At 36.2% G+C, this 16076-nt stretch overlaps 1 protein-coding gene across 1 annotated transcript; it reads left to right on the top strand.

Annotated features, from left to right (window-relative positions):
- Positions 1-8533: 8533 nt before the first annotated feature.
- On the top strand, positions 8534-10027 carry LOC148931788 (putative LRR receptor-like serine/threonine-protein kinase At1g29720). Its single transcript, XM_089064886.1, has 2 exons — positions 8534-8575; positions 9701-10027. Exons 1-2 carry the CDS (start codon positions 8534-8536, stop codon positions 10025-10027), a joined length of 369 nt encoding a protein of 122 aa, XP_088921012.1.
- The last annotated feature ends 6049 nt before the right edge of the window (positions 10028-16076 follow it).

Raw genomic sequence — 16076 nt, 5'->3', positions numbered from 1 at the left:
AAAAATATATATATCAACCAATGAGATTGTGCCAAATGGCACAATCTCATTGGACGATGGAAGAGAGACCGGGCGGTTGGTGTTTGGGTGGGAGAGACCGCGGTGGGTCAGGAGAGAGGGCTTCTATTCCATTTTTTTTTAAATATGGGGTGAGGTGGCGGTCGACCCACCCCACCGATAAACGTAGTCTCATCTTTCCTATTTTATTTATCTCTCGCATTTTTCTTTACAATTTCTTAATTCCTGTGTTCAAAAGTTGAGTACCCAATATTTTTATAATTGTGTGAGGGAAGCATGAGATGATAGAGTAATTATTAGAGTAATTAAACAAATTTTTTGTTTGTGGAATTGTCATTTCTTATTTCAGTCATTGTTTAAATTTTGTTATGTTTGAATGGATGAAAGTTCCTCTTTAGATAATTTTATTTCATGCGATAAATAAAATTCTAAAAATGTTTAGAGCGTATATAAACGAATCTATATTTACTTGAGAAATAAAAATTTAAAAGTTATAGAAAAGTTTTGTTAATTATAAAACCAAGGTTTGTTGAGTCGAGTAAACGAATATCGAAGGAGAAGGCTCTGGAAGTCAGGAGACTAAAGGTCTCTCACACAGAAACACACTTCCAATCCAACGGCCAACATGTAAGATCTGAATGGAGTGCGACTTGGCGGTCATCCGGGCGAGATCAGCCAATTGGGCCACACTAAGACATTGGGCCATTAGCAATTAATTGCAAAGCCCAAATACTCAACAATATCAAGGGTTTCTGTCAATAGTGTGCACGCGTTTGACCACGAATATCAAGCAGTCACATCTTGTACAGACTACGAATCAGCCCTTGAAGTAATATTGACCATGACAGAGTCATACTCAGATCCCAATCCTCCCAATATGTGCAGGATCTGGTCTTCGTCAGAGACACCAGCATGTTATCTTTCTTCAACATCTGGAGTTGCAGTTTATATTGCATAATCCTCGCTTTGGACTGACTAGTGAAGTTCGTTTCAAGCGTACGCCATATCTCTTGCGCAGTGGTCAAACCAACAACGAGAATCATGATATTTTCTGATAGAGATGACTGTATCCAAGCGGACAACAGTTGATCTTGGCGTTGCCAAGACAAGAAATCCGGGTTCACCTGCGTCTCATCGGAACCCTGTGTTTGAATTGTTTGTGGAGGACTCGGATGACTTCCGGTGAGAAAATGCTCGTCCAGATGAGAAAATTTCCATCATTGAGTTTAATTGAAATAGGGTGATTTTGAGGTAGGATAGGAATCGGGTAGTTTTGAGAGGTAGCATTTTGTCTGATTCCACTGGTTTCATCAGATTCTTCTGCCATTTTAAACAAGGAGAAAAAGAAATACGTAGCTTAAAGGAAAAAATGATATAGATACCATGATAAAAAATGCACAAAAGAGAAATAGTGACAAACATGGAAACAAGAGCTGAATGATCCATTATCAAAGATTATGCTTTTTTATGCCTTTTTCTCCTGATGATGGAGAATACAAAACTCATCAGAATATATACTTGACAATGGAAAGATCTAGAAGAAAAACCTAAATAGCTAGAATATAAAACAACGTAAATGAAAGCTTGCTTCAGCAGTTACAAAGTAACTGAAAGTCTTCTTTAACCATTTGACAGCAAGACATCTTTCCAGCTTGTCTTTGAATGGTGAGCTGGACAAGTTTCGGATGCTGCTTCACTTCCTTCAGCTTGTGCTTTGCTCTTTTCACTTTGCATTGGAGAGGCACTCTCGGTTTGGTCCACAACAGCCACATTCACAAGGATTTGACCCCGAATATGTGTTGTAAGCAAAGTGCCTAACAAACCATTCGCACTAAAGTTCTCTTTGTTTTTAATATGTGTAGAATGATAACCCCGTCCCTGAAAAATATGAACAATTTTATTTTTATTCCGTCCCTGAAAAGTATGAATATTCTAATTTTAGAAACTCTTTTCTCTCTAATAAGGTGGGACCCATTATCCACTAACAATACTTTAATTACTTTTTCTTTCTGTCTCTCTTACTTTACCAATTATGCATTAAAACTCATGCCGAACCAAATGTTCATACTTTTCAGGGACAAAGGGAGTAGTAATTATGCATATCTCGTATTATAAGAAGAAATAAAACGAAAAAAAGTTACAATATTAATTATAGTAAAATTAATAAGTACTCCGTCTGTCCGTGAAATGTTATCCAGTTTTGCCATTTTGGTCCGTCCGTGAAATGTTGCCCACTTTGCTTTTTTCCATTTTTAGTAAATGGACCTCACTCTCCACTGAATCATTACACTCGCATTCAATTATAAAACTAATATATAAATGTGGGAGCAACATTCAGCTAACTTTTTCCACTTACTTTTCTTCATATTTCTTAAAATACGTGCTGAGTCAAAACTTGGACAATATTTTTGCGGACGGAGGGAGTACTATATATTATTGAATCGGTTATGCGGTTATAACCGATAATCGATCTCGTCCTTGAAACGAGAACCGGGACCAAACCGAAACCTAATTAGGTCGGTTATCCATTACTCGAGAACTGAGTTTCTTGGTTTGGTTCTCAAATAACCGAGTAACCAATAACCGTTTACCCAACCCTACTTTTTTATTTCACCTAGCTCTCTCTCTCTCTCACTCACTCTATTTTAATTCCATATTATTAATTAATTTAATAATTATGATTAAATATCATTCTCAATTCACACAATCTTATTAGGTAACATATTTAGAGAGATAAACTCTGATCAAGTCTCGTCGTCTCCGTGGGTCTTGGGTTGCGTGTTTGATTTTCTATCAAGATTTTTGTCATTTGGGTATAATTTGTTTCTTCACTTTCACTTCTCCATCGCAACTACGCGTGGTTATAATTCTGGAGTTACAATGATATTTTATTTGTTTCTGTGACTCTGTCAACATTGACAGTGTTGTACAATTTCCTCATCGATTACGAGTGTTTATTTCAACATTTTATTTTAATATATATCCTACTTATAATACACGCATTTGTATGGATATATCATTCTCTCTTTGCAAGCTAAAACCTAATCGTACGTCAAGGGCTAGCAAGTAACAAATGGTGCATTTTAAATGAAAAAAACTAAGGGTGCTTTTAAAATCCTACCTTTTTGCAAGTGGGATTATGATCTTGTTATAATTCTGGAGTTACAATGATATTTTATTTGTTTCTGTGACTCTGTCAACATTGACAGTGTTGTACAATTTCCTCATCGATTATTTATTTCAACATTTTATTTTAATATATATCCTACTTATAATACACGCATTTGTATGGATATATCATTCTCTCTTTGCAAGCTAAAACCTAATCGTACGTCAAGGGCTAGCAAGTAACAAATGGTGCATTTTAAATGAAAAAAACTAAGGGTGCTTTTAAAATCCTACCTTTTTGCAAGTGGGATTATGATCTTGATTGTTGTAAAATTTACACCTTCCAACTTTCCTCAAATGTCCGATGTGGGATAGGTTTGTACTAAAGCCATGTTTTGTTTATTTTTTATTACATTCATGTTTCATAGCAGGTCCAGTACGTAGAACACCAATTGCATTTGGATTGGCCACTGAGGCAAAAGATCTGCATCAGGACTTACCTCCACGAAGAATCACGGCTGAAAACTGTCCATCGCGATATCAAGGCTACTAATGTGCTTCTTGATAAGAAATTAGTCCCTAAAATATCTGATTTCGGGCTCGGGAAGCTGCATGAAGAAGACGACACCCACATAAGCATGCGCATTGCTGGAACTTTGTAAGCAATAAATCAATCAATCGACACTCGTTGTCTCTTGTTTATATTGGATTGAATAACTAAATTCATTGGATTGATAGGACTCTAGACATAAATGTTTCTAGGAACTATACTACACAATAAATGTTATTCTATTTTCCAACACTTCTAGGAACTCATGTATCCTCTTTCCAATACTCTTGGAACTCATGTTCTCTCTTTTCAACGCTCCCCCTCAAGTTGGTTAATGGGATTCCCGATATCCAACTTGCCAAGGACTTCTGCAAAATTCTTTGCTCCTACTGCTTTTGTCAGAATGTCTGCGAGTTGGTCTCCAGATTGAACAAATGGGAACTCAATAATTCCCTCTTCAATTTTCTCTTTGATGAAATGTCTGTCTATTTCAACATGCTTTGTCCGATCATGTTGGACTGGATTTTCTGCGATACTGATTGCAGCTTTATTATCACAGAAAATTTGACACGTCTTCTATGACAAAAAACCCAGTTCACCCATCAATCTCCTAAGCCACAGTACCTCAATTAATCCATGTCTGATCCCTCTAAATTCTGCCTCTGCACTTGATAATGCCACAACCTTCTGCTTCTTGCTTTTCCATGTAACAAGGTTTCCTCCAACAAATGTGAAGTACCCTGAAGTGGATCTTCTGTCGACTGGGTTTCTAGCCCAATCGGCGTCTGTATACCCATGGATATCCAGATGTCCACTCCGTCTGAAAATTATTCCATGATCAAAGGTACCTTTGAGATACCGAACAACTCGCAGTGCCGCTTCAAGATGGTCACTTTGTGGTCGGTGCATGAATTGACTTATCACACTTACTGCATATGCTATGTCCGGTCTGGTGTATGAAAGATAAATCAATTTTCCGACTAACCTTTGATACCTTTCTCTATCGGCAAGTTGAGCTCCATCTGTGATTTGAAGTCCATGATTAACTACAATCGGTGTGTCTGCATGTTTGCAATCCATCATGCCAGTTTCTGCCAGAAGATCCAACGTGTATTTTTTCTGATTTATAAAGATTCCTTCCTTTGATCTCAAGACCTCGACTCCCAATAAGTACTTAAGTGCCCCCAGATCTTTCATTTTGAATTCCGTGGCAAAATTCTTCTTGAGCGCTTCTATTTCTTCAAAGTCATCTCCTGTAATAATCATGTCATCAACATAGATTATGAGACATGTAAGCTCGCCCCCCTTTTTCTTCATGAAGAGTGTGTGATCTGCATTGCTTTGTTGATAATCATACTTCTTCATTGCTTCTGTGAATCTTCCAGACCATGCTCTAGGAGACTGTTTTAAGCCATACAGGGTTTTCTTCAAATGACATACTTCCCCATCTTTAAAGTCTTCTTCGAAACCTAGAGGAGCCTCCATGTAAACTTCTTTCTTCAATTCACCATGTAAGAAAGCATTAGTTACATCAAACTGGTGAAGAGGCCAATCTTTGCTTGCTGCAATAGAAAGTAATACTCGGACAGTATTCATTTTTGCCACGGGCGAGAATGTCTCAGAGTAATCCACTCCATATGTCTGGGTGTAACCTTTAGCCACAAGGCGAGCCTTATATCTCTCGATGGACCCGTCTGGTCTTCGTTTGATAGTAAAAACCCATCTGCAACCTACAGTTCGTTTCCCCTTTGGAAGTTGACACTTTTCCATGTTTTATTCCTCTCCAGGGCTTTTAGCTCTACCATCATTGCGTCCCTCCAATGCTTGATTTTTAATGCTTCCTTTACAGTCTGTGGGATTTCCTCTTCTCCATAAAGGGCTGCTTCAAAAGCCCTAGCAAGTTTGGTTAAGTTTGCTCTTGCCACACTTCCTACTGGATATTTTGACCTTCTGCTTGTTCTTTCAGGTGAGTAACGTTTGGGTGGAATTCCACGAGTACTTCGTATAGGTCGAATGTACTGTCTGGTGTCTTCATCTATAATCTGTCTCTCTTCTCCTTCTGTAGCAACATTGTCAGTACTGATATTAACAGAGTTCTCAAGATTGGTTACCTCAGATATCGGATCGGGTACTGTTGGGGTGTCACCTAGTTCCATAGGTTGGGTCATGTTCGTGGCATGCTCGGCGACAGATGTAGCTGGCTCTGGTGGACCTTCGGAAGAGGAGTGATTATTCGGCATAGGAAGCCAACTTATCGAGTCAATTATATTTATTTCCGTCTCCCCCTGGCTCGGAAGTTGGGTGGCGTAAAAGAATTCAGTTTCTAAGAAAGTGCAATTCATTGTGTGCAATTCATTGTGGATTATAGCACCTATAGCCTTTCTGACGAGCCCCATACCCAATGAAAACTCACTTATCTGCACAGGGTGAGAATTTGTTACGCTCATGTTTGGGGATATGGACAAAGACCGAACAACCGAATATGCGAGGTTCGAGGGACATGGTAGGAGGTATTTTAGACATGGTGGATAATTTTTGGAGGGGGTTTTTAAGGTCGAGAATTTTGGTGGGAAGACGATTGAGGAGATATACAGATGTGGCTACGGCTTCGGGCCAGAAAAAATTTGGGACTTTGGAATCAAGGATAAGGGCTCGGGTTATGTTTAGGATTGCACGATTTTTTCTCTCAGCTACCCCATTTTGTTCAGGAGTGTAGGCACAGGATGTTTGATGGATAAGACCTTTTTCAGCACAAAAATCTTTCATTTTAGTGTTGACATACTCTCCCCCATTATCGGATCTAAGGACCTTGATTTTGGTTTGAAATTGGGTAAAAATCATAGTATAGAAATCAGAGAATTTTGAAAAAACATCTGATTTATTTTTAAGAAAATATACCCAAGACATGCGAGTGCAATCATCAATAAAAAGAACGAAATATCGAAATCCATTTCCCCTAACTACTGGCGAAGGGCCCCAAACATCAGAGTGTATTAAGGAAAAAGCAGAATCAACTCTAGTATTACTAGATTTAAAAGATTGTTTGTGGCTTTTTGCCAAAATGCATGTCTGACATTCAAAATCAAAGTTTTTAGGAGAATTCGGAAATAAAATATTTAAATAACTCAAGGAAGGATGTCCTAACCGCCTATGCCATAACCACATTTCTCGTTCCGTAGGTCTGTGAGCCAACATCCCTCTGCCAGTTTGAGCTACCTCGTCCACATAATATAATCCATGGTATTCAGTGCCACGCCCAATCGTCATCCCCGTCCGAATATCCTGTAGAAAACAACAATCCGGTTGCATTAGCAGTCTGCAGTTGAGTTCTCTTGTTACATGGGAGACAGACATCAATTTTTGTGATAATGTGGGAACATAAAGGCAATTAGCAATTTTCAATGATGGAGATATTTGAATAGTCCCTGCCCCTTCAACTGGAACAAGGTCCCCTCCTGCTGTCTCGATATAAATTCGTTTTGACTTTGTTAATTCCCCAAAATCAGCCCTATCGTATGACATAGTATCCGTTGCACCACAATCAAATATCCACCCCCTTTCATCCCTAACTTTTGATTTTCTTACTTTACAAGCCACAGAAATATCGAAATCATTATTTATGACTGAAAAACGATTCCTACATTCTATATAGGGTGTTTTTGGAAGATAAGCATGACTCAAGGGCCTGTTTTGTAATTTTTGGGTGACCTGGGGTTCTTTTCCTAATAAATCATTTTTCTAGGGGGGCAAATTGAGAGACGGAGAAAATAAAAGGGTTTGGGGCAAACCCCCAAACCCTTTACCTTCGATTGAATGTGTATACGATGCTCTAGCCGCTTCTTCCCCTTTTTCGATTCCTCCACCAGATCCCCACCAGCCACCGGCCGCTGAGCTCCCAATTGGACGGCTGCCATCGTTCCTAGCGCCGGTGGCTGCCTGGTCGCCCGATGGGAAAAAGCCCCCGTCTGCTCCTTCTCGCCCAACGGCGATTTTCCCTTTTCTAGGTGTTGTTCTTGTTTGATTTGTGACCATCTTCCCACCATTCCGGGGAGCCGACGAGTTTGAAGCATGTCTCTTTGGTGTGCTTGGTCATCACACAGTGTGTGCAGTAGAGTTTTGATTTGTCAACTCCCTTTCGATTGTTGGAGTTCCCTTGTGGTGGTAGCGCCGATGAGATTTGGTGAGGCGGCTGGATTCCTCGGAATTGGAGTTGTGGTGGTGGTTGTCTCGCGCCGAACACACTGCCTATTCCCGAATCTGGGGTTTGGGCGGTTGGTTTCCAAATCCCCTCCCTGGATTCTTCTTGCTTTACTCTTCCGAATACATTGCGCATCAACTTCGAACAGATTGGGAAGTTTGTCCCATCTACTTTGATTCCAATTGATACTGTTTCAATTGTTTTGCTGGCCATTGAGGATGGGGTACTCACTTGATCTTAGTGTTTTTGATTTTGTAACAGGGGCTGCGTATGGTTTTTCTAAGATTGGATAGGGATGGTTTGTTGCCAGATCTTGGCTGATTGGTTTGGGAATGGTATGGAACAGTGATGAGGAAAATTATGAGTTCCAAAGAACTAATTTAGGATCGAATTTTTTCCTGCTCTTGATACCATATTGGATTGAATAACTGAATTCATTGGATTGATTTGTTTGATACATTGTACATGAGTATATATAGGACTCTAGACATAAATATTTCTAGGAACTATACTACACAATAAATGTTATTCTATTTTCCAACACTTCTAGGAACTCATGTATCCTCTTTCCAATACTCTTGGAACTCATGTTCTCTCTTTTCAACATAAAATATTAAATACAACTTATTTTTTATATACTTACATATTTGAGTGGATACATGGCGCCCGAGAATGCAATGCACGGCTATCTGACAGAAATTGTCAGTGGGAGAAGCAAATGAAGCATCAGAACCAAGGAGGATAATTATTATCTTCTTGATTGGGTAACATTTCTACTTCATGCAAAGGAATACAAATTTAGTTCTTTAATTTAGAGTGAACTACAAAAATGGTCCTTGGACTATGGGGTTATCCCGTAAATAGTCCCTGGATTTCAAAAATATCACCAACAGTCCCTGGACTAAGGGTTAATGGTCCTTTTACACTGTTTCGAGACGAAAATGCCCTTTTGAGGAGTTTTGGGGGGTTTGGGCAATTTGGTCTTTTTACACTTTTAACATTTTAAATCTGATATTATTTCAGTTACGTACTAAATTTGATATTATTTCTAAATTATCATTCTTCTTCCCTTTTGTCATCTTTCACTTTGTTTCTTTATTTCAATATTAGATTTAATTTTACAAATTTAAAGTTTAAATTTCAGTTTTTAAAGATCAATAAATTTTTTTAATTATAAAAATTACTCCTATTAAATAACAAAAATTAATAGCATAATCAATATTTGATAGTGTCTAATATTTAATCAATAAGATATGACAACGCCTTAGTTTTAATCAATATTTAAAGCTTTAATCATAAATAGATCATATAACGCGATTTATTCTAAAATAAATATGCATCTAATATAAGACTAATATAATTTTCGTATATTAATTTGAAAACAATCAAAACTACTAGAAAATTTCAACAAAAATACTCCTATATAAAATTTTTAGTCAACTTCATAATATTCTGTCACAAACAATTATAACAACCGAACGGATGCTAATAATGTCAGAGTTAGTACATAACTGAAATAATATCAGATTTAGTACATAACTGAAATAATATCAGATTTAAAATTTTAAAAGTGTAAAAAGACCAAATTTCCCAAACCCCTCAAAACGCCTCAAAAGGGCATTTTCGTCTCAAAAAAAGTGCAAAAGGACCGTTTTTTATATTAACCCTTAGTCCAGGGACTGCTGGTGATATTTTTAAAGTCCAGTGACCATTTATGAGATAACTCCATAATCTAGGGACCATATTTGTAGTCACTCTTAATTTTATTATATCCATCACATAAATATAAATGAAAAAAAAAAATTGGATTTCTTAACTTCACTCAGGCTATATCCTTGAAAGCGAAAGGGGACTTGTTGGAGCTACTCGACCGGAGATTAGAGTTGACATTCAACAAGGAAGAGATGGCGAGAGCTATCAATTTGGTGCTCATTTGCACGAATGTTGTAGCTGCAGAAAGGCCGAGTATGTCAGCTGTAGTGAGCATGTTCGAAGGGAAAGATGGCGTTTCAAAGTTGGCTTCTGAGACGAGCATCTCAGTTGTTAAGACGAGAACCGGTGAAGTGGAGATGGGTACATTGGATGGGGAGGGTGATTCCACGGATGCGTCGTGGAGTGGTTCTTCAGCTGATCTCTATCCACTCTCCGAGTAAAGAGTTACGGCCCAGTTACACTTGGCCGAATTAAAGGCTCATAACTCATAAGGCATAATACCTATGCTTTAGAACGTGAATCTTATTTTTATATATTTATTTTATAATAGAATATAATAGTAATGAGTTTATAGAAGGGTGGGTTTACTCGGAATAGAGAATATATCTTGAACAACTAAGGAAATCTCTCTCGAGAATTATTTGCATATATATTTTGAACAGCCAAGGAAATCTCAAACGGCCGGAGAGTCGCCTTCGTCGTCATCGTTTATCAGGACGAAGATTTTAATTCTAGTGATTTTTATTTAAAATATGGATATGTATTAAACTTTTTTCAAACTTACATCATTTATACATTTTTATTCTATATTTATGTACATTTATCATTATTATCATTATATAGTAAAGTTATTCTTATCTCAAATTTGTGACAAATCTTATTAATCTAAAACGACAGTTTATTGAAAAGACATTTTTGCCCTTTTTGGAGGGAAAATATGAAGTTATTGTATTTATCCCTTAGGCCATATTTGGTTGCTAGGATTTTGTCTGGGAAAGTAATCTGATTCCTTAAATTTTAAATTCATGTATTTGTTTCGGTTTTTAATCAAACTGGGAAAGTAATCAGAATCCCAGATCAAGGAAAGTTAGTACAACTTTCTAGGATTCTGAATCCTACCTTTTCTTAGGTATTCTTTTTCCAAGTTTTAGGATTCTTACATATTTAATGCAATATAGTATAGTTTTATTATTACTATTATTATACGTATTAATTAATATTTCAAAAATGATTTAAATTATAAATTATACTTAATTTCAATATAATAAATATTATTATTAAAATTATCATAATTATAACTATATTATTACAATATTTAAATATAATGTATTATCATAGTAATAATTAATAATTTATTAAAAAATTAAAATATAATTATATGATATAATCATACAATAATAAATAATTATTATTTTATAAATTAATAATTAATCAATAAAATCGTATTGAAATTTAAAATTATATCTTTGAATATTATGGTTATAATAAATAATAACTATATATATTATTATAATTTATTTATAATTATAATATAATACTCCATGTAACTAAAAATACAATTATATAATTATATATTATGATGGATAATTCATATTTAAACTATCCATAGTAATAATAAATATGATAATGTAATTATTATTATTTATGATTAATAATTTATTAAAAATTTATATTATTATTTTTTTTATAAATAAAAGTAATAATAAGTATATTTTAGTTGGTGTTTAAATCAAATATAAAATTTAAAATCTTGATATTTTTGGGAATAATTTTTCTTGTCAATTTTACTTTCCCGTCAATCAAACTTAGGTCATTTTGAGAAATGATAACTATTGGATGAAAAATAGGAAGATATTATTGGAAAAAAAATCTTTACAATCAAAAGGGACAGACGAGAGAGAAAGGTGAGAAGAAAAAAAAGGAAGACGAAGGAGAATGAGAGAAATGCCACCGCCGCCGCCGGTTAGGTGGCTGTGCAGAACCACCAAAATACTCCAGAGCACACTACAGCGAGGGCGGCGAGCGGCGAAGCAGGGTGGAGGAATTGGCGAGGCAAAGCGGTAAAGCGGCGGTTGATCGGCGAGGCTATGCAGAAGAAGTGTCTGCGATTCAGAATGGAGGTCGGCGTACGGCGCACACCACAGCGAGGTAGAGGCGGCATGTGCAGGCGGGCAGCGAAGCAAGGCGATTGAGCGGCAAGACTATTCGAAGAAGACGGAGAGATGAGAGATATGCAGAAACGGAAAAATGGGGAAGAAGAGAGATGAGAGATATGCAGAAACGGAAAAATGGGGAAGAAGAATAAGACGAAGAAGGCGACGGTCGACGGCTCTTTTTTTTTATTAGGTTTTAAATGGACATAAATGTTGGCTTTTGGGCTATCCAATTAAATATATTTAGTTAAATTTTAATGATTAATTATCTTAAAGCAAATTTTAATTTAAATGGGTGTATTTACCATAAATTTTTACCATAAATAGAAATGACTCAAATATGTTGGGACACTCCAAAAAAGAATAGGAGTGAGATCCTCTGCTGTGTATTAAACACAACAGGAGGTGCTGTGTATCAAAACGCAGGAGAGAAGGAATGAAACGCAAGAATGGGCTGCAAATTTCTTTTTCATTTTTTTTGTATTATAACAATATAAATACAAATTGCATTATAAATTAAACAAAAAAAATACAAACATTACCTATAGTTAGAATTAATATGTAAAGTAAACATAAATACAATATCTGATATCCTAATTAAAATTTTTAGAAGTATCTCTTTGCATTTTTTTTCCTTTTTAATGATATTATAACACTTTCAATAACTATATTAAACAAAATTTATAAATACTATATTGCTTTTGTATATTTTTTCTTTTATTATTTCTTACTCTAACTACTGATATTAGATAATGTTTGTATTTTTTTTTGTTTAATTTATAATGCAATTTGAATTTATATTGTTATAATACAAAAAAGAAAATGAAAAAGAAATTTGCAGCCCATTCTTGCGTTTCATTCCTTCTCTCCTGTGTTTTGATACACAGCACCTCCTGCTGTGTTTAATACACAGCAGAGAATCTCACTCCAAAAGAATAAGGGTCTAATATCTTAGAACGGAGGGAGTATTTTACTTTAAATTCAAGCTAGGTTTCAATTGTTTAGTTTTGACATATTAATTTTTATTTATAATTTATTATTACTTATTTTACAATACTACATTTTAGATAAGATTCATTTTATCTTAATAGATTATTATTATTAATTATTTATTTTGTATAATATATTTAATATATATTTATTTAATTGAATGTATAATATTTTAATATATATAAATATATCAATACGAACAATTGTATTAAACTATTTAATTATGTATGGAAAACTATTGATAAATTATTGTGGGTTTATATGTAATTTAAATAAATATGTAGATAAGATTGAAAAAGTAGTGAATATAAACCTATAGTTAAAAGGATTGAACCTATATAATAAACCTATTTTAAAGTAATGTGGTTGATATGATTAATGATTTAGATAAATAGTTAAAAGGATTGAAGTATATTAGCATATAGATTACATTTATGGTAGGAGATAGAAAGTATATGTCATAATTTATAATTTAAATTATGACATAAATCAATTTAAATTTGTTGGAAAAAGTGATTTGAAAAAAGTTTTGTGAAATGTGGACCTATTAATATTTTTGAGATATTTCAATTGAGGGAGGAAGTAATATCTATTGATATTTTCTTGGAAATAGCAAATACATATTTTGATTAGAATAATTCTTTTTATCTTATTTTATAAAGTGTTACTATTATTATGGAGCAGTACATTTCAGATCTTTAAAGTCGGTACAGTTATTTTTTTATTTTAAAGTGGGATGAGAGAAGTATATTTCTCTTTTTTGTTATTGTTTATAATGTTTTTAATTGTTTACATGTTCTTAACTATAAACATCATTATACTCCATTTGTCCTCTATTTTTTTTTTAATTTTAATCCGCTCATTTTAAAATTTATCTTCATTATTTAAAAAATTATATGACCCGTGCATAGCACGGGAGGTAATACTAGTTATAATAAACTGATAATTTTGTAAATCACAATTTTTGCTTTAATAAAACTCACTATTGTACATATTTATTATTAAATACATTTTAATTTTAAACCCATATCATGATATTTTTCATTTTTTTTAAAAAAGAAAATTGTCAGAATTGTCGGCGTCGGCAGTATTAGTTTGATATTGTCCGCTTTGGGTCAAGCCCGCACGGATTTGTTTTTGGGTCACTCCCAAAAGGCCTCAAACTAATTGGGGTTGGACAGAAATTATATACACCTTCCAACTTCCCTAAGATGTCCGATGTGGGATAGGTTTGTACTAACAAACCTCCCCCTCAAACCGAGACCTCATCGAGATACATATATTACGGACCCGTCGGCCCTTCTCGAACTTGGGTCTCTCAAACCGGACTAGACCCGACGCTAGACGTCCCCAAACCGAACCGGCCCGGAACCGTCACCGGCGGTTCGGAACCGGGAACCGGAACCGCGGCGGCGGTTCGGAACCGGCTAGGGGGCGGCGGTTATGGCGGGCCGGTTCAGGGTCGAAACAAAATGAGAACCGGAACCGCCGGTTCGAAACCGGCGGTTCGCCGGAAACCGGCGGTTCCAAACCGCCGGTTTCGCGGTTCCGGCAACTTTTCAGGCGTAGGGGCGGTGGCAGCATAGGTGTGCAGGCGTAGGGTGGCAGGAAACCGGCGACTAAACCGCCGGTTTTCTCAGGAACCGGCCAGAAACCGCCGGTTCCGGCAGCTTTTCAGGCGGTCTAGGCTAGGGTTGCAGAGTAGGGTGGCAGAACGGCTAGAAACCGCCGGTTTGGCGTCAGAAACCGGCCAGAAACCGGCGGTTTCGTGTCAGAAACCGGCGGTTCAGGCGGTAAACCGGCCGGTTTCAAATTTCGAAAATTCAATTTTTTTTTTTTTATTAAATCTGATTTTTTCTCCTATAAATACCCCATCTCCCCTTCATTTCTACTCACCCCATTCTTGTGTTAACAAGGATTTCTCTTCTCAATCTCACAATTTCTCTCATCTCTATCTCCATTCTCTCTAATTGTTCAAGTTGTTTACTATATTTGTGCAAATTGTTCTTATAATTTACTTCAATTGTCTATCATAATCATCCGGTCATCCCTCACTACTCTTGTTATACTCTCTCTTTATTTTTCAATTTGCAAAAAATGTCTTCATCTCGTCGTGGTGGTGATCGGGGCAAGGGAATTGCCCAAGACCAAGATCAAAGTGGTCTTCGGAAATCAAGACGCCCTAGTCGTCGTGAGGTTATGGATGAGGTTTCCCGACAAACCGCTATGCGTTTGCAAGTAAGTTGTTCGAATATTAATTTTACAAATTCTTATTTTTGGTACTATACATTATTTATATCGTTTATAACTTTATATATAATATTTGTAGGCCGAAGAAGATCATAGGGCTGCCATGGCACTTAGCAACATGAGCGGCGGCGAAGGTTACGAGTCTTATCACTCTTATGGTAACGTGAATTTATCATCCGACGACGACGGTGATAATGGTGGAGGATCTACACAATATCCTCCGACGAGCGCCGGACAAGTTGGTGAAAATGATGAAGCGGTTCCTCCTCCTGAAACTCAAACCGAGCGGGGTAAGGCTAATAAGAAGGCCTTGAAATCGGATATTTTTGTTAAACATTATAAAAAAGTCGCGGTAATAGATGCAACCACTAAAAAACCGACCAATGAATTCGTCGCATATTGTAACTATTGCGATAAATCCTACCCCTTTTTTGTCGGTGGGGGCTATGGTACTCTCCATCGTCATTTAAAGGCAAAGCATCCGATCGAATATGGGGCCGCCAAATCCCAAACCCAACTAAACTTCCCATCCGGTGCGTCTGAAACAACAGGTACGCCTCTTTTTAAATATGATCATAAAGTCGCTCAAGATGCTATGGTTAGATGGGCTGCAATGAAGCACTTGCCTTTCAATTTTTTTGATGACAAAAAATATGAAGTTACTATGCAAACCGCTTTTAATGTCGGTGCTAAAAGAATACCTGCAACTTCACATCAAAGATCTAACAACAGACAATTTTTTGAGAAGCAAAAAGAAGTAACACGTTTTTTGTCCACCTTGAGTCACAAAGTAAACATTTGCTCTGATGTGTGGACTGATGCTTTTCAAAGAAATTCTTATATGGGCATTACATGTCATTTTTTGGACAATAGTTGGACATTGTACAAGCGTTTGATTGGTTTTAGACAATTTCCTACGCCACACACCGCACCCGCAATTGCTGCTTTAATTATTCAAGTTTTGAATGAATATAGATTGTGCAATAAGGTATTTTCTGTTGGTTTTGATAATGCAACCGCTAACACTGCAAGTATTGCCGACTTAATTGCGGCTTGTGCCCCGGTTATAAATGGTAAGTACTTTCATCAAAGATGC

This window comes from Salvia hispanica, chromosome 2 (assembly GCF_029641045.1).
Source record: "Salvia hispanica isolate PSC_SH4W2 chromosome 2, Shi_PSC_v1, whole genome shotgun sequence".
NCBI classification, from domain to species: Eukaryota; Viridiplantae; Streptophyta; class Magnoliopsida; order Lamiales; family Lamiaceae; genus Salvia; species Salvia hispanica.
The sequence above is the reverse complement of the archived record's forward strand: the minus strand, read 5'-3'. Positions and strand labels throughout refer to the sequence as shown.